The sequence below is a fragment of the Eutrigla gurnardus genome (genome assembly GCF_963514095.1).
Source record: "Eutrigla gurnardus genome assembly, chromosome: 24".
Lineage (NCBI taxonomy): Eukaryota > Metazoa > Chordata > Actinopteri > Perciformes > Triglidae > Eutrigla > Eutrigla gurnardus.
In genome coordinates this window covers 3069790-3090071 of record NC_139935.1, presented here as the reverse complement: position 1 = coordinate 3090071, position 20282 = coordinate 3069790, and the positions used below count along the sequence as shown (strand labels likewise).

General features: G+C 45.5%; 1 protein-coding gene across 1 annotated transcript in view; it reads left to right on the top strand.

The window, feature by feature from the left end:
• Positions 1-20282, top strand: part of mgat5 (alpha-1,6-mannosylglycoprotein 6-beta-N-acetylglucosaminyltransferase) — a 54193-nt gene that overhangs the window by 31434 nt on the left and 2477 nt on the right. The window contains exons 10-16 of the mRNA XM_084004034.1: positions 1795-1928; positions 6805-6938; positions 15420-15569; positions 18565-18711; positions 18800-18916; positions 19840-19914; positions 19999-20156. Of these exons, the coding sequence (XP_083860160.1) occupies positions 1795-1928; positions 6805-6938; positions 15420-15569; positions 18565-18711; positions 18800-18916; positions 19840-19914; positions 19999-20156 (915 nt within the window). The remainder of the gene's footprint in view (positions 1-1794; positions 1929-6804; positions 6939-15419; positions 15570-18564; positions 18712-18799; positions 18917-19839; positions 19915-19998; positions 20157-20282) is intronic.

Below are 20282 nucleotides of genomic sequence, written 5' to 3'. Positions count from 1 at the left end.
GTTCTGTTTCATTTAAGCCTTTCATGCAATAACTGAATCGGGCACTTTCATCTGCATCGGCGAGGCTGCAGAAAACGTGCCGGTGCTGGAGGTCCAGTTCTAGGTTTGGTGTCGGAAGACAATAATGCAGAAACGAAACTGGTCAAATAAGAAGTTAGACATCAGCTGCTCGTGTCCGAGTCTGATGTCGTCTTTTCTCTCCTGGCTTATTTCTCTATTTTTCGCTTCCTTTTTGTTGTGGTAAAACACTGTGTGCACGTTAAAATGAATGGAATGAAGGAAGGAAGCAGATTTTTTATTTCTAGTTAAACACCAGTTTTTCCAGCTTGCTAACTAACGTCCTGAAAGCTAACCTCATATAACCCCATACATCTTAAAGCTTATCAAACATTTATGGGCATTAAAATGTTGCCTCAGTCGTTATAAAGGATAACCACTCAGGTGAAAGTCTGTTCAGTAGATTGCATTATCAGTCAAAGGGAGGGACCAACGTCAAGTCAAAGTTTATACCTCAATATCACAAAGGAAAAAACATCATTAAAAAAAAAGTACGCAAATGTATTGAAGTGAGATAAGAGGGGAGAAGTCGATGCACACAGTACATGCAATAAAAACAGAAGCAGTAGAATGTAGTCCAGAAGTAATCAGATGGTATTAACTGTATGACAGTCTCAGTAATATAATCCATTACAGCTCCATGTTTTGAACCAAAGCCTGCTATCGGGGATGAATAATAGATTTTCTTAAGACACCTCATTAACTGGTATGTCTGTTTATCATGCAGCTGTTTTGTTGAGCCTCAGGGCTGAACCGACATGCAGCAAAGTAACCCTTAGGTATAAACATATGAAACCCAAAAATCCCCGTCTGATATCTGTTTCCTAATGCTCCATATGGGCTTGTTGTATTTATATCGCTTATTCCACACGGCAGGAGATACGTCAATGTAGTTATTGTTATAAATTATGCATCTGGGATCACTTTAGGTGGATTACATTATAGTGAAAATTCACTTGTAGTTGACAACAACACCCCCATTCAGCCCAGCTGGATTGTTATATTGAGCAAGCGTTGCCGAGTGCCACTTGTTGAGCTGAGCAGCCTCGACTCCCGCCGCTTAATGACGCCCGCCGTAAACGCTCTGGACTCCCATTACGTGCAGGAAGCATGGCTGCGGCCATGTTGGCGTCGTGTTAGGGGCTCCATCTGTCGAGGACGACGTCTACCGGGGACAGATGAGGGTTGTTTGTGGAGATGGCATGTGGGCATGTTGTTGTTGCTGTGAAAGTTTCCTCATGGTGGATGTGTTTCCCAGCTCTCGACTCTCCCAGGGCCTTTCTCAGTTCACACAGCCAGCTGCACAGCATCTGCCTGGGTGGATCACTAAACATTTAGCTCCACATATCTGTGTCTGTGTGTGTGTCTGTGTGTGTGTCTGTTTACACCTTCCTATCACTTTATGATGAGTCTCTGAGAGCAGTATTTTCTGCTCTTGGGCTCAAGATGGCCAATTAAAAAGAGTAATTTTCGATGTGATAGTGAGATGGATGTATAGATATTGAATAATGAGTGGCCAAGTCAACACATATGACCTTTATTCTAATAGAAAAAACATAGCTGCTGGCAGACAGGGCAGACTAGGACATCTAGAAAATAATCAGTGATTTAGTGAATGCACAGCGCCGATCAATCTAAATCAACCAACTTGATTGAAATGTACACCGTCAAGCGACTCATCTGTGTTCCCGGCGTGGGGCAGCCGCTAACCCTCCCGTCTTGTGTGTGGCGTCGTAGGTGCATGCTGCGGGTGCTGGACTCGTTCGGGACGGAGCCAGAGTTCAACCACGCCCACTACGCCCAGTCGAAGGGTCACAAGACGCCGTGGGGGAAGTGGAACCTCAACCCGCAGCAGTTCAACACCATGTTCCGTAAGTCGGCAGGACAGTTTATGCATTTATCAACAAAAGGTTTGGTTCTGGAAGTTGTTTTTTTTTTTTAAAGGGCCCAGTTGTTGCGTGAGTGCATGGTTTAAAAACTGTTCAACAGGTTTTTGTAATGAAAGCAGTGGCACGTCACCGATTGGTTCATCCACTGAGTCAGCAAGTTAAGAATGCAAAAAAGAAAAACCTGATCCGTCCAAAACACAATAATATTGTGTGCTGGACACTGGCCCTCTTCTTCTTTGCATGCCTCTTGCAGATTTGACCTCGGAAGGATCCCCACTCTCTGGTTTAAATAAGATGTCAAACGCAGCTACTTGCAGGATGAATCATTTCCGTGATCATTACACCTTTGGTTCCACGGTCCCACTTAGATTCCCTCCTATGAATGAAATGTTTTGGTTTAAAAAGAGGCATGAATACAAATCCAGCAGGTTGCTAATAGAATATCATCAGGCAGATTAAAGGAGAGTAAGAGAGGTCAGACACTCTCCGTTTGACTGTGATTATGAATGTAGGACGGAGGGGTTTTAGCGAGATCACTCTGTAACTGGAGTCAACCGCGTTCGCCGCGGCGGATGCAGCGGGGGGAGAGACGCGATCCAGCCCCCTTTGGGTGTTGACCTTTTCCCCGTGGCTAAGAGAAAGTGAAATGTTAGCTCCACAGTCCCCGTTCGCGGGGTGAGGCCCGGAGCTTTCCAGAATGCCACGGCACCTGAATAGGCCCTTTGTCCTCTGCGCAGGGTGTGTCTTTCTCATAACACACTGGGGTCTTTGCACAGAATCCAGTTAAGAGTCGCCGGGTTAGATGATATCGCCGGTGAAACAAGTGCACAGTGGTTTGGTGGAGTGTTAAGACCACAGAATGGCATCACTTCCAGTCACGAGAGACTCTTTTTTTTCTGACTAAAGAGCAGCAATTCAAACAGCGTCATATTAACACCTCCAAGGATAATGAAGTAGATATGGCACCCTTTTGTTGTCGCTGTCAGACTCACACGGGATCGGTGGGTCGTATTTCTGAGCAGGTGCCTCCGTCGGCTTGGATTTAAAGCGGGTGTTTCCTGGGCGCCTCAAGTTGGAGATTATATATCTCATCCAGCCTGGGAACGCTCCGGGGTCCCCCAGGAAGAGCTCAACAACGTCGCTGGAAAACCCCACAATGACTTTGATGAAAATGAACGTGTTTGAGGACATTGTGCTGATGGTGTAACGAGTAACTCCTAAATTTAGTTCTCACATCGACTCCACAAATCTGGTCTGGTCAAAGAAATAGTGCAGACACAGTGTAGTTGTTAGAAAGTACACACAATAGGAACCGTATTCACTTCAAACGTGATAATAAATGTCCTTGAATTGTTCTGTAACTCACCTTCTGAACGAGGACGTAACAATGGACCTATCAGGTGCTGCTAGGTGATCCATCCTACACTTGGACCGTTCCATTTGTTACCATTATGCGGTGCCCTATAAATCCTTGGTTGGGAGCATGTGGCCTCCAGCCAATAAGACAAGACAAGGCCAAATTGACCTCATTAATCTATTTCAGAGCGGGGAAAGCAGTGTGTTGTGGTGTACAGTTTTGTGTTTGAATGGGCTGCGTTTCATAGCACAAGTCATTCATAATCAGGGCGGCCCAATTTCAAATCTAATCAAATTAACCTTTCCTGTAGGTCAGGATGACATGTAAGGATTAAAGTCCCGTCAAGTCTAATTTATTCACTCTGCACTTCATCAGCTTCAAAACAAGCTTTGTTTACAAAGGGCTTCGGTATGAGACCTGACTACAGACGGATATATCCAAACTTTTAATCAGATTATTTTGGGAACATGAGTAATGATTTGTTCTTTAATTGTTCCGCTCTACCGTCGCAGAGTTATATTGTATTGTTTGTTTTAAATGCTGAAGTTTTCCTGTGCATCCCTTCAGCCGAACAATCCCCGACAGAAATGATGATTAATACCGGTCAGAGGTCGAACATAGCAGCAGATAGTATTTATCTTTCAGGCACTGCCAGCTATGTAATTGACCCTGAGATCTGGCCAGCTGATAGTGGCTGTAAAGCTTTGATTGATAGCGTCGCTGGCATATCCACTCACCAAAGGTTATCTTTGTTTTCCATCCGTTTGGGATCAATAGGCTGCTGTTCTGTTGTCTCTGATTGTACTCACCGTCCAAAGCACAAATCTTATTCATTTGAAAAAAGTATTCTCGTATTGTCGCCTTTCTGTATCTATAGACCTACTTCCTGTCTGCGGTCCCATTTCAAAGACTCCTTCAAAGCAGCCCAGAATTGTGACCTCCTTTTCCTGATTCAGAGATCCCACTGATGGATCCTAAACGGCCCAACCTATCCCTAGATTAGTTGCCCGTCGGTGATGATTGGATTTTAATTAACGTGACGTCTGTCAGCTGATCAGCGGGGCGTCCCGATAAACCCTCCCAGCCTGAAATATATCACAGAGCCAGTCCTCCATCATAACTTAAAATAAAAAGAATAAAATATCATCTCTGGCTCTATTTTAATCATACGTTAGTTACCTCTTCTATGCTGTTTCTTGTCAACTGCATGCTGGTTGCTAGGCGACAGGAGCGGCACAGCTGAAGCAAACAGGAAATCCTCTGTAGACCAGACTGTTTCATTTTGGACTGTGTTTTTTTTCCCGAGACGTAACCACTTTGTATTCTGCTCCATCTAGTGTTTTTAAGGTATTCACTTAGTGTTCGCTGACATCATCATTAGTTTGTTACAGAGGAACCAATTAGCATTATGCAGAGACGTACCTTTTACCGGTATTGCCATGCTAATGACGATGCGTCTCCTGTGGATGCATCTTCAGACTTGTGGTTTTTCCACACACGCTGCAGAGGGAGCGACTTAATATTCACCATTCTGGAGTCTGCGGCGCTGCAGGGCGGCCCGGGAGGGGCTCCATCACTTCACAACGCCTTTTCAGGTGTCATTAAGGATTCTCACCCCTCGGGCCCGTTCCAACTATCTTTGTCTTTGATTTCGAGTTTTCAAAGTGCTGGAGATTTTTAGTGCTGATGATGCATCTCTGCACTTTGAAATATGTTGGTTTTTTTCCCCCTGTGTGGCCAGCAGTGTAGACGTTGTTTTCTTCTAAAATAATACATTAAAAAAAAGCATTCTCAAGTGTGGGGCCAACATTAATCACATAATCTTGGTCTGTGTAGCGGGATCTGCAGGTACCGTTGTGATGATGGAGTGTATTCTGTCTTTACTGCTGATTCAGAGAGACATTCCTGCTCCTTTTTAAAAACAAAGGAAGCCTCTAAACAATCCCTGTCAGTGAAGACATCCTGCCCTTACGTGTGGAAACTACATTTTTTCACCCTGCTCCTCCACCTCGGCCTCCTTTTACGGGAAACAACTTGACTTTTTAATGCTAGTAACTGTTTTATATCAACGGCTGGGGTCTTCCATTTTTGTCTCATCATTGATCAACTTTGTTCCCCCGTTCGACGAGTTTGTCAAGAGTGAGAAAGCAGCTGCTGCGTCGGCATCGCTGTCCTCCCGGGCTGTTTGTTAGCTGATGGCAAATGAAGCTGTGGCAAGTTGAGTGACACGTTGAGTGGCGGCTCTAGTGGGAGAGGAGGCATCTGTTGCCAAATGCATCGAGAGGACCTAACACTAATTAACAGCCTGTCCTGTTTGCACAGTCAGTTTGGTACACGGGCGCCTCCTCACAGGGCCTCTTTGCCATCAGAAGCACATCTCACTTCCCAGTGAGCTTGTGTGTATTCACTCCAAAACTTTGCCCACTGGACGTACTGCATACCCTATCAGCATCTTAATTATAATTATAATAACCTCAGGATGCTGCGAGATCAAGAACAAATTGGCTATTTGTTGATTGGGCAACACCCCGATTTTAAATAGTCGTCACATTGGTAAAACTACTGTTGAATTCTTGCAGGACGACCATTTCTTCTGCCGTCTGCCGCAGCTAAATCACGATACAGCGGTTAAACATCATGATTCATCCCCTCTTATTACATAAGGTGTAATTAAACCATGTCCAGCCGCGGTGTTGAGATACTTTGCTGAGATGTTCTCAATAAATCCCCTCTTTTATTTACTATTCCGAAGCCAATTCCATCTCCCTCTGACTGACTGACCTCAATTTGCCTCCTGTAAAAAAAAAAAAGAAAAAAAAGAAAGAGCTCTGACCACAGCATGTCCCCCCGGGCTCCGACACAAACCACAAACTGTGCACCAAATCGCCGCGCCTGTCTGCTTCGTTCACTTCAAGGAGCGGTGAGATCGGCGTGGCGGGCTGTGTGTGTGTGTGCTCCTAAATGAGATTATTAAACATCGTAGTTTTGACTCCATCTTTTGTGCCCACGCTCTGAACCCTTGTCGTCACATTTGTTTTACAAGGCAGATGGCAGCGAGGTAAAGAGCTGCCAGCTTTCAGTCTCCACACTTGACCTGCTCATCTTGTTGTTCCCATAGTAACCAGTCATCACCAGGCAATAAGGAAGCGGAACCCTGGGTGCTTGTGGAGTCGTGCTGTGCAGCTGTTACCGTCTCTCTTTGAGAATTATGATCAGTGCTGAGTGTTGGGAGTGAAATGGGCTCAAATTATACGCAGACAGGTGTACAAGATTTATTTGAATACTTTCCGTTCCTGCCTCGCTGATGCATGAATTAAGGCGCCTGAAGTCATTTGTAATTTTATTCTCATCTCTTTTCATTTTTGTTTTCGCTGAAACGCATTTAAATGCATCGCATTGAAGATGAAACGAGGCCTTTGTGAGCTTTTCACTCGGCCGTCTTATTCCCTGATATTCATATGTTTTCAATTTGATATCGTTTTTTTTTTTATTGTGCTGCAGCTCACACTCCAGACAACAGTTTCCTGGGCTTCGTCGTGGAGCAGCACCTCAACGCCAGCGACATCAGGCACATCGATGACATCAAGAGACAGAACCAGTCGCTGGTCTACGGGAAGGTGGACAACTTCTGGAAGGTATTATTCACTCGCACACATCCAGAAGACCTTCACTATATTGCTAACACACTGAAACATCTTCAAATGTGGCCTCCTTTTACCGGATTCAGAGGAAACAGCTGATTTCCTGTAAACCAGCTCATCCCACTGTTCATTGGGCCAATATACTCGCCACCGAGCGACGCGATTGGATGAGCAGCAGAATGAAACTCTCGCGTGAGGTGGCGGTGAAGCATATCCTCCATAATAATATATCATAAAAAGAATCAAATACGATCTCTGGCTCCATTTTAATCATATCTTAAATCATATCTTGTTAGTCAACCGCAGCTGGTTGCTAGGCGGCAGGACAAAAACAGGAAATGCTCTGTAAACCACCGGAGCACCTAATTTCGGAGAGATCGCTCAGATCAGTCTTCGCGATCTTCAAAGGATCCAACTATTGATGCACAAGAAAAACCCACAAACACACCAGCTACACACTGATACCTACACACACACACATGTACACGTAGATCTACACATTCCTGAAGATGAAAGGGACAGACGCCACCTCGCCGTTTGCAGACCTCGGGTAAAACGTTCACAGGAAACTTAATTACAGTCTGGTCTAGGAGCTCAACTTCAGCTTATAACCAGCCCTGTGAAGTTTTTAATATATTCAAATACATGCTCACACTGCGGCACAGCGACCGAGGGATTACTTCATCCCAGACAAAAACGACTTAGAGACTTTGGAGAGATTTGCACATTGTTTGGCATGCCACGGATGGTCGGATTACCGCCCTCGCCTTGATGAGCTTTCAGCCGACACCATGTATGTTTTGGTGCGGGTCGCCGCAGATCCGACTCACTCATTAGATGTCTGACGGAGCAACTCTGTGAGATGATAATAGAAGTGCCTGAAGTCACATTCTCACATGTTGAAGAAGTAAATTCAGCCACATTGTTAGACTGTAAATCCCGAGGTGTGTATGTATTTTAATCCAGAGGTAGCTGCACTGCTGTGCTTTATGGCTTCTAGCACTGAGTCGGGCTCACACTGCAGTGAGCCGTTCAGTCTAGCTTGAAGAGTGCTGGCGGGGGGAGCCCATCAGCTCACAGCGAGGGGCATTAGTTGCCAATCAGACTCCCAAGCGTGTTCATTACCTCCTGCTTTTAATTAAAGGGCCATTTCAGAGCCGGCTGATAACGAGCCGACTGGCTTACTCCATTCCCCTTCCTCCTCCTTTTCAAACCGAGCTGTCCTTCGATCTTTTTCTCTCCACTTGAGAGGTTTCTTTTAAAAATGATAAATCCCCCTGTTTGAAATAGACAGTGGGAACCACTTTAAGCAATCTATTTCTCACATGAGGGTAAAAACTCACAATGGAGCCATCCTTTGGTTATGAGATCAATGGACTCACCAACACTTGAGGGAAAGTGCAGTCAGCTTTTTAGTAGGTAGCGATCGAATGAAGTGTCTTCAGCCCCGATAACGTCGCCAAGCCTCAGTTGTTTTGTCGCTTCTCGATTCCTCCTCCTTGCCATCCATGTTTTTGCCACTATGACTGTACCTGCCCCTGATTTCCACTTTTATTTCCTTCCTTATTAATGTTGAATCAAATATTCAAAAGTAACCAATATACCTCTACGTTAATCTAACTGAACAGGAAATCCAGTTACGCAACATGTGCAAAGACCTGCCTCTTGATAACAGACACCTAAAACAAACACACAAAAAAGCTTCTTATGTAACATTATAATAACAATGTTGACACTTGGGCCTTTTTTTTATTGTCTCCTTTACCGGCGTCATAAAATAAATAAACAGAAACTCTCGGCGAGATAAGCCTTTAAAGACTTGTAAACCATAAGCAATATTTGTGGTGAAGCCTTATCGCATTTGTTTTGTGTTATTGAGCTATAAACCAAAAGAAGCTGGTGTGCAGAAACTCCTTCCTCGCCTGTAATTCGGAGGGGTTAATGTGGGTGAGGCAAGTAATAGTCTCCATGCAAAACGCAGCCTATTGATCAGCCCTCTCGCTCGCTGCCTGATCAGTATGCAGAGGTGCTCAGGTCACATTCATCCCCCCGGTGTAGCAAGCAGAGCAGCTACACACACACACACACACACACACACATCCGTATTTTTTAAATCAGGCTCTATTGTTCACTTCTCCACCATGATAGCAGCGAGACAGCTTATTCAATCCACCGCAATCAACTTATTTCTGATCCACAGACCTTCCCGTTCATTGGATTTACTTTTCTGAAACGGCTACTCTTATTCGATCTCCGTCACAACAAAATGAAAAATGTATGTACGGTATGGATTCAACCTTGTGTGTCGTCGTAAACCGGATCTCACACACTGAGAACAAACACACACAGGTAGTCTAGTGCTCGTCTGGATCATGAGGTCAATCCAGCAGAAATGATTCCCATTATTCCCAAAAGATCAAGTCTGTGATTAAAACCGGGATCATAAGGCATACATTATACAACAAGCTATTACATATGTCAGCATTAAATCTGTAATTGTCTCTATATTGACATCCCCTCTGTAGCTGGCATAGATTTAATCCTAGCACCCAATAACCTCCCCTCATCAGTGCTCTGCACCTCCATTAATAGCGGCTCTGGCTTTCAGCGGTCAGTGTGTAAGAAAGCATTTGATGAGGCAGAAGGGAGCAGGAGAAAGGTGAGGATGAGTAGGATGTAAGCGGAAAGAAAGCTGCAGGCCGTTGGCAGCAGATCAGAGGACGTGGTGAAGAAAGACGGGACGGGCAACCAGCCTGCTCCCACCCTCGCGGGCTCATTAACAGACAGCAGTGTGCTCCAGGCCCCCTCGGTGATGCGTTACCGAGCCGAGTTGAACATTAAACCGTCCCGAGTTGTGCTGGATACTGTTTACTGGTCGCCTGATCTCGTGATGCAGTCCCTTGTGCCGTTACGGTGGCGTGAGTGCCAGGCTGGAAATGTGAATTTGACAAAGAGCTGGATGGCAGCGGGGAAACGTGATTACGGTTATTGAATCGACTCGGATGTTTGATCGAATCAGGCTCAAGACATGTCCAGATGGTTGTGTTTGCTGCTTTTTTAGCTTTAGTATAGAATAACCTTTTATTTGTATGCATTTATTTATTTTATATAGATTCTTTTACAGAAAACTATGGATGCACCGAAACCACTTCATAATACCAAGCAGTTTGCAGTCGGGATGTTAATAATTAACCATTTAACCATGCTATCAGTTAATTAAAATAAATATTCATAATAAAAACCGCTAAGTAAGCCTCAGAGGAGCAGGCGTGCCCAGTTAAAGAGGTTTCTAAGCATGATGAATCACGATTAGTAGTCGTCGTCCTTATTTGGATTTTTATGAAGCAAAAGCACAGAAATAAGTGATGGATTAATTGAGGACGCAGCCTAACAAACTGTGTGATAGGGCATGATATGAAATCCTCCTGATGGCACCTGTTGTCTTCATCCCATGCTTCACTTAGTGCTGTGACTGTATGGAAATAGCGTCGACATCCCCCCCGGTGCCATTAGCTTCTGTATACATGGCACAAAGCGTTTAATTGCACCCAGCCAAGTATGTGACTGTACAGGGTTTCATCGCTGCAGGGCAGCAATTTCATAACTGCTGCGTGTGTTTTTGATGTGTTTCTCTTGAACGGGGCCTGTTAAACTTGATTATCCTGATTATCCTGCCCGCGTGCACAAAGGCAGGGAGGCGGAGTCAAAAAGGCGATCTGGCCGGCCACCAAGCTCCGATGGGTTCCACACCGTTACGTCTAATGGGCCATGGGAGGGCACTGGGGTAAATAACGTCTCCTGACTGCACCCCAAGCACCTCTGGTTACCGTTTCCCACCCATGAGCCCCCTGGCGAGGTCCAAGTATCCGTTAAAGTGTCTAATGAGTTTTACAGGCTTGGCTTTCCCAAACGTGTGCCAGATCAGCCGTATCGACACACGTTTGTGTGTCCAGACCTTCCGGATCGGATATATTCCGTGGCTGTAAAACACATTTAATTTCCTTCATATCTTCATAATGGAACCTGGCCATGCAGCTGTCCAGGAATCACAATAGAAGTAATTAATTCATGCAATCATGCTGATGATGGCAATCACATGTTTTCCCTGAAGAAAATGTTTGTGATTGCATGAATTTTGATAGCATTTATTACATTTTTTGTTGTTGTGATTGTAATTCTGAGCCTTTGTAGATCTGAATGGCATTTCTAATGTTGCTGAGTGGTAAAGACACTGAGCCTCCACACTCTCTAATGCACTCATAACACTGATTGGTCCCGTATAATAAGCTTATGCACACTTGATCGATGTGCAGCCGTTGAAATATGAGATGTGAGATAGAAATGCATCGTGGGATTGACGATGACTCAAAAGTGCAACAGCAGAACTATAAGAGGAGCCGTTGGAATTGCTTAAGTGCCCAAATCACCGCACTTGGAATGAATCACTGCAGTTGTTTTAGACTCGGCGTTGTGACATCACTGCTGAGGTGTGTGTGTAGAAGGGGGGAATGATTTTGGTGACAAGCTTCCAGAATCCGTCAGTTGGAAACGGTTTCAGACGGGAAGGCGTTTCTTACTAGCTGTGTATCCATTTCTACGGTTTGTTTCCTCGCCGTGAGGGTGAGGTTGTGTCTCTCAGCCTGCAGGCTTTTGCTCCCTGGACACCCATCCCTTCGTCCTCCCCTCTCCTGTTTCCTCTCCGAGCCAGGGTTTACAAATTCCCTCTGATTTACAAGGTCATAAAACTCACCTCCTCCACCTCCTCCTCCTCCTCCCCGCCCGCTTCAATCAACCTCTCTGGCTAAAGAAGTTATTTTATAACTCCCCGAGCACGTGCTCCCGTACAAGGCTGCACGATCGATCTGCTTCCTGGTTGCAGGAAGACGTATGCATCCACATGGGCTGTGTGAGGACATGGAGGGAAGAACTCATCTCAAGATGTTAGTACTTCTGTACAAACGGACTAACATCTTGGCTGACTGCCATGCAGGATGGTGAAGTTGACATACTACCGTTACATGGAGGAAAGCCCACAGCGGCTCCAAAACCGGCTCTCCAACATGCTTCTCTTACATGTCGTCCCAGTTCTGGCTTCCTGCCGAGATGATTTTTTACATCTTTCAACTTGTTCCGAGGTTTTCCTTTTTAAAGCACGCGCCCCTTTTATTCCTGGCCAAGGTGTCTGAGAGAGAAAGCAGCCATGCTCCAGCGAGCATCGGGCCAGCGATGTCCTCTGACCGTGAAGCTTTGTGTACTGTAGTGACTGCACACACACACACACACACACACACACACACACACACACACAGCCACTCAGGCGGCTTCAACAAACACTTCACACACATCCTGCTCCCTTTAGAGACTCTAGGATGTTTTTTTCCTTTAGTTGCATGGGTTATTTTACAGTCTACTCTATAATAATCAATAAATTATTATTTGTTTATTTATGTTGCAAACCGCTCCCAATCTGAACACGTCTTAAACATATGCATGACCTTAAAGGCCCTTGTTGATGGCGCATTGCATCAAATTTGAAACGCCGACGCATCGACCCGGCAGTATTTTAGGAAACGTGTGTGTATTTCATCCTTTGAATCATTGATATGACATGAATTGGAAGTTTAACTGGCTAATCGATCGGCGAGATGAAAGACTCTGTGGGAGTTATGGGACTACAAAGACCCTCGTGGTTGTCCAGTGGCGTTCGAGCGAAGCACTTTCGTCACTGGCTCCTCATTTGATGCTGCAAAAATCCAAACTGGGTCGGAGAAGAGGCATCAAAGCGGTTTGTTGCGCGTCAGAAAGCCTTTGGTGAGCACGCTCGGCCGTTTAAGACAGCCGTTGTACTTCAAAACGCTTTTGTGTTCGGGCCTAAAGATTCTGTCAGCTTTTATATCCAAAGCCCTTTCAGCTGATGTAAAAGTGCATCTTAAACCATTCATCATATTCCCATAAAGTTCCAGACTGCAGTGGAACTTCTGCAGGTCGACGTGTAACAACTATGAGTGTCTGTAGTTTTATTATCTTTTACTTCTTTCTTACTTTATTACAAAGACGTCTCGGCTGCTCTTCTTTCATTTTCAGATCTCATGCTCCACCTGCATTTTGAAAGTATATTTCGTCTTCAGGTGTCGACCTGCAACCTTTATTTATGAATCCTCTATGTCACACACACACACACACACACACACACGCACACGCACACGCACACACACACACACACACACACACACACACACACACACACACACACACACACACACGTAAATCCTAGCTCAGCTCCCCTGAGTGAAAAGATTACAGGGTAGTGATTTCACCTTCTAATTAGGATTTCATCTCTCTCTCTCCCTCTCTCTCTCTGTCTCTCTCTCTCTCTTTCTCATACACAAACACACACACACACACACACACACCAGGCTGCTTTAGTTACAGCAGGCTGGCTGGAGGCATCTGATAGCCAGGCCTTCAGGGACCCTGACGAACGACTTCCTGAAATTTAAGCCCCAAAAGGAAGCACAGGGGTAGACACACACACACACACACACACACACACACACACACACACACACACACACACACAGATCCTGGAGGCTGTTTGTAGGAGTTTGAAACAGGTAGACTTTAACAGTAATGGCCTTGCTGCCCCGTGAGTGTTGAAACGATCGGTAATCGATAATATTCCAGCGGGAGCGACCGTACGGGGAAGGTGCCTTTGAGGCTTTCTGTCATTACGCTCTTCTATTCCAGTGTCTGCATGAAGGCCTGTGCTCTGAGGGCGGTCTGCTGTGCTGTGTTCGTCTCCGTCTGCCATTTGGCTCGGCCCGTAGCGGACAAAGTGAAAAAGACGTTTTTACGCTGCTTTTCAGCTGGAGAGGCGGGGATAGTTTGCGTGCAAATATTTGGCAGTCATATCCCCAGTTTTGGAAATCAAAGACGTGCTGTGAAAATCTCAGTGTGAGGGCCATTAAAGGCCTTTTAATGTTTCCATAATTCACTTGATTGATTTTTATGAAGAGGCTCTTGTGGGTCTTCTCTGGCCTCCACAGCGATTGCCAAAAAACAAAAAGGTGTTCAAACCAGGCGGCAACCTCCGGTTCTGAAGGTGAAGCCAAGGCTGAAGTGCCTTAAACTTGCATTTATCTCTACTTGCCATTAGGGGGCGACTCGTCTGGTTGGATAAAGAAGTCTGCATGGAAGTCGATGAGAAAGTGGTCCGTTTATCTCTAGTTTCAAGTCTTCTTCAATCCAGCATGATGTTCATTTAGTACATTATGGTCCATTTAGAGTCCACCAGACCAGAGACCAGGGGATGCTTTAGGGGGCGGGGCTACCTTGTGATTGACAGGTCACTTCTTATGCAGTCTTAATAAACAGATTTTAGGCCAGTCACGAGACTTCTTTGTGAAATTGTACGATTACGTCACATTTTGCTCCACAGTCTGCATAACCCCGACTCACACATGCCCTTGAGTCACTATCAGTATTTTACGACATCTCTTACATCATTTGCAATTCTGCCACAGCCCTCGCCGGACTCCTATCACGTGGACTGGAGCCTTAATCCTCCAAACGCATGAAAGAATGCGGAGGCAAAGTGCAATCGCTGCAGTAAATTCTGGGGAACATTAAAGATGCCCTTGAAGATGAAAGCGCACGCTTTGGCAGAGAAACATTAATATTAAAAACATCTATTTTGGGGGGGGGCATATAAATGGATGATCAGTTTCGACCTCACAGGGTCTTCGCCAGGGTGGACATTATAAAAATAGATTGATTACACCTATTATCTGGTACAAGCAATACATATAATCCTATGACATGAAAAATTAACTCAGATATGAGGTTTAAATCCACTATGTTTTCCCAGGCGCCAGCTAAAACCTGAAATCACTTGCTAATGGTTCGGGGTTGATGGTGTTTTAGTGTTGCACTTCAATTTTAGTTGTTCAATATGCAAAAGTTGCAGTAAAAATAATAGTCAAGGTCAATGCAGCAGAGGGCGAGATATCCTGACTGTTATTCCCTCGTTTTTTGGATGAAAAGCAACCCTCATACATTTCCCACAATGCAACTCAATCAGTGCCTTTTGCTGTACTCTTATATAATATGTCTTTAAAGGTGTTGCCCTTTGATTAGCCGGGTAGAATTCCTGTGTGATGAAGGCTGACGTTTGGTGTAAAGGAATGAGGCTTCATTGTGTTGTCATGGATCAGGTAGACTTTCATAACAACAGCAGGGGATCGTGTGCACTGATGCTCCTCGCACGGCGCTATTTTTAGTTCGGCCTGCCATTGTGGCCAGATGGTCAGTCAGGTAGCTGGAACAAAAGTTCATCAGGCCACATGACAAAGTAATGATCCCCTCTCAAAAATGTCATTCATAATCCAGGAGGCTTTTTTTTTCTATATTCAGCTCAATGTGTTGTTTGTGGATCTCTTTCAATGAATAAACAGTGTGTGTCCCCGTTTGCTGCAGGACAAAAAGAAATACCTGGACGTCATCCACAGCTACATGGAGGTCCACGGGACCGTGCACGGCACCAGCACGGTGCACCTCCCCAGCTACGTCAAGAACCACGGCATCCTGAGCGGCCGAGACCTGCAGTTCCTCCTCCGAGAGACCAAGGTGAGTCCGCCCGGCTGTAAATCGCCTCGCCTGAAAAAACAAAAACTCCCGTCCAGGGAAATAAACGTGTGACTCTACGGCTGTGAGCCGCAAACCAACTCCCACGCTTTCCCCTGCAACCGTGGCCCAGCCAACCCAGAATATTGTTCTTTTCTTTTTATGTGCAGAAGGTGTGAAACCTCCTCTGAACGTTCCTGTAATAGAAGTCACTTTGAAAAGCTTTTTTCTGGTTTGAAAGACAAAAAATGGGTGAGTGAGTGACGCTGTGTTGTTGGGAGGGAAGCGTGCGTTCATGTGACCAGAGGCCCTCGTCTGAGTGAGCCTCGACCCCCGAGTGGCTGAAGTTTATCCACAGAAGTACTTCTCCATTCACGTCATGACTTGTCTCTTGCTCTCACCACTCAAACCCCTCTTATCCACAAAGACAAGGACGCGGCCACAGAGACTGCAGCCAGGCTGCCTCGCGCCGCGTGGAGCCAGCTCGCCGCTTCACACCCCAGAATGTGTGCTGGGCTGCTATTTGTGTTTTCACACCAACAGCTTTGTTTTTGCAGAAATCTGTGGAGAGCACGTCAGCTTGAACTGATGTAGGACTTTCTTCCATGCTATGATTCCTTTATATTATTGTATTTGATCGTATCTGTTTTCTCGCCACTCGATGATGCAGGTAACAGAAATGCATTGTTCTTGCATCGCGGTGTCCAACGTACGGTTTTAATTGTGGCAAACAGAGCCTTTCTTTAACCCGACCTGCAACCCAAAAAGCTCATGCAGTTAGTTAATGATGTGCTCCTTGGCCTTGAGAGTAACGCTAGCTTACCACCGTAGGGAGTGAGTTTTCATTAAATTTTATTGAGCTACCCATTGCCATAGGGGAATGGAAGTAAAATTACATGGTCCTCCAAAAAAAAAACAAAAAAAAAAACCTGCCAACAATGCCTGCTGAAGGTGAAAACCGTCATTAGTGCTGGCACTGAAAGATGGAGTCTGTCTTTTGGCTCCAGTCGGCATCCCTTTCAGAAGAATAAGGTGAAAGAGAGCTTCGATTTCTGCAGCCTCTGAAACCAGATGCCTTCCCGTCAGAGGAGGGAGGAGAGGAGAGGAGGCATCAGACGAGAGGCAGGGGTACGGAGAGCTAAAACAGAGCATCTGAGGCATCGTTGGTGCTACGCGGAGCTGGATTGTAGCCGAGCAGGTTCCAACATCCACGTCCTCCCGTCACCTGTGGTTCTGCATGGAAAACCCAAAAGGGGAGGGGCCAAGCAAATCCTGCAAAGCCATTTTCCCCGGTGCCGCTGCAACAACACGTCCACTGTTACCTGCAATCAGACGCCTCGGCTAATTGGCCTCGTGGGGTTCAGCCGTCGACAGAGTGTAAAAACATTCTTTGTTTCTGAATAATCAATTATCTGACATGGAACATTTACATGATGAGATGTTAATTTCCTCCTATGAATGTATTTCTTCATTTCTTTTATAAACCATCCACACAATAAAATAATGAATGATAAATGATCCTCAGTAATGTGGATATAATGACTATGATCAGTCTGGGTGAGGATCAGGATATGAAGGTAGACTCAGACGAGATGAGATAAACCTTTATTAATCCCACGCTGGGGAAATGGACTATATTACTGCAGCAACAGAATGAATATTAATAAGTAAATATAATGATATATAATCATGGGTAACTGAGTGGTTGAAGTCACATTAGTTTACATGTGAAGTAGGATTTATGAGATGTTGATGCAGCACAGATGTTCGTATTGTTGAACACTGAACACAATCTGATGCTTGGCTTCAGGTAAACGCAACGCTTCTTATTGATTTCACTTTTTCTACGTCTAACCATCACAAAGGAGACACGGGCGTCCTTCATTCTGCTCTATCACGGCTTCTCTCTCTGTGTCCCCCCTCCTCACCCCCTCCTCCCCTCCTCGCTCCCTATAAATAGTGGTCGCCTGTTCCTTGGCATCCACTACACACAACAATGCACACACACACACATAGAAGAAGAAGAAGAAGTTTGCTGCCACCTGTTGGCAGAAATATGTAGTTAAATTAAATATTTCATTCATTATGGAGGAAGGAATACATCGCTCTCATTTTAACATGGAGTTTAGTCTTAATTGATCTTAATTGACTTGATTAAAAACAAATAAATTGTATTAATAATACAAAAAAAGGTAATAATGACACAAATAATAGAAAGGAAAGTATTATGTGTGTTCAAATATGAGCCATAAGTTCTATAAATATGAGCCAGAGGAGCATCACTCACCACCTATACATATATATACATATTTATGTATTCCAGTGTGTACAGACATGCATTGTGTTCTAGAAAGGCACACAGACGAGCCGTTGTAGCTCCTCCGGTCAACGAGCCACCGTCTCCTCCCTCCTCCCAAATATTTGCTTTCCCCGTCCAGGAGGAGTGGACTTGTTAATAGAGCGCCCTCTTGTTCTGTATACGTACAGCGTTGAGGTTGAAGTGTGTGAGGAGGAGGTGGGCTGCCGACAGACATGAACCATGTGTGTACCGACGCGTGTGTTCATACATCCTTCATACCCTCATTTATGGGACATTTTGTGATTTGGTGGAGTGATAAAAACAAATCCTCCCTCTCCACCGAACGTCTCATGGCCTTTGGGAGGAATAAACATTAGAGCGGCGTGTTCATATTAATCTGCTTGTTTTTCCTCCCTTGTTTAAGAGGAAATGTGCTGCCTCGGCTGTATTTTTTACTGATAACAAGGGAGTTTTGTTTTAACAAGGGCTAACTGCTGCTATCACGGCGGTGAACTCGTAGCCCTCCGTCCCGACCGGCTTCTTTATTATTCAGCTTGTTTCAGCAGCTGTCACCTCCTTCCTGTGTGTGAACACAGGTTGGTTGTTTCATTTGCCGCCGTGTTAGCCAATAATACGAAGGTTTAGAGTTCATCCGTCTTCCTGATTTTAAAATGCCTGCGTGTTTTCTCCCCGCTGCAGCTGTTCGTGGGTCTGTCCTTCCCCTACGAGGGTCCCGCCCCCCTGGAGGCCATCGCCAACGGCTGCGCTTTCCTCAACCCCAAATTCAACCCTCCCAAGAGCAGCAAGAACACCGATTTCTTCAAGGGCAAGCCCACGATGAGAGAGGTGAGAGGTCACGCAAGTCTTTACCCTGCAGGCCCTTCTGGTGCAGGTCTGACCTTTAACCCCTCCGCCCCCTTGTCCTTGTCCCCAGCTGACCTCTCAACACCCGTACGCCGAGGTGTACATCGGCCAACCCCACGTGTGGACGGTGGATATTGAAAACCCCGTGGAGGTGGAGAAGGCCATCCGCTCCATCCTCAGCCAGAAGGTAACCACGGAAACGGAGATTAGAAATGATGCTGTGGAAAGACCAAGATTAAACAGACGACTGCAATTTACAATTATTATCACCAATGATTCATCTTAATGATTATTTTCTCCCTCAAAAAATGCTCCGGCCAAAAAACCCAAAGTCATTTTATTAACCCTCATGAAAAACATAGAAAAAGCAGCAAAAATTCACATTTTAGGCGTTTTAACAAGAGATTATTATTCACTCCTGCTTGAAATATAGCTCTATATAACAATATCAGTTTGTTTGATTCATCTTCTGTCGATGTTTCAGCTCCGATGCTCTAATACTTGATGCAAATGAAGAACATGAACTCTGCATTAGACGATAAAGATAAGATGCGATAAAAAGGATACACACCGTGAAAACGAAAGGCAGAATAATTCATGTTCGAGGTCCATGAAGTCAGTGTGCTTGTTATTTAGACACACATGTATAGAGTAGATAAACTGAAGTGGAGCTGCGGCTAATGGCTCTCACCATCGATGCATCGACTTAGTGGCTTTTCTGTGGTTCTGTAAAACGCCGGCGGTCGGGTTTTCATGAGTCAGTCAGAGAAAAGCCACAAATCAGTCGAGGAAATGGGATTGGAAGGGTTAATGTGGCTGTAATGTAATTATGCTGTAATGTCCAGAGACAATGAGACACATGCATATTTAAAGACCAGGAACAATGAGCCTGTTCACCGGACAAGCCTGCAGAGCCTTGTGATGTGTGGCGAGCTGCAGCCTACCAGGCTCCGGCTCGGGTCACGCTCCTCCTCCTCCTCACCTTCCTCCCGTCACACAAAGACACGGAGAGAGCAGTGACTAAGAGCTGAACACAGGTTTCCGTTGTTGTTGTTTTCCTCCTCAAATCTGCATCTTCTCTGACAGTCTGCTTTGTGATTGTGTGATCAGATCGAGCCCTACCTGCCCTACGAGTTCACCTGTGAGGGGATGCTGCAGAGAGTCAACGCCTTCATCGAGAACCAGGTGTGTATTAGCGTTACGTGAAATTCCCTGGAGCTCATTTGTGTTGTCGCATGTCCGCTGAGTGACGCCATGTTGTCTTGTCAGGACTTCTGCCACGGTCAGGTGATGTGGCCTCCTCTCAGCAAGCTGCAGGTGAAACTGGCCGAGCCGGGTCGCACCTGCAAGCAGGTGTGTCAGGAAGAGCAGCTCATCTGTGAGCCCTCCTTCTTCCAACACCTGAACAAGGACAAGGACCTGGCCAGGTGAGACGTCCATTTCTCCCTCTTGTAGTTTTGAAAGTGGCCACCAGGTGGTCCAGAGTGGGTTTAAACTAAGCTGCAGTGTCGTGAGAACACCACCAGAGGGTGCGGTTGACTGACGGAGTGAAA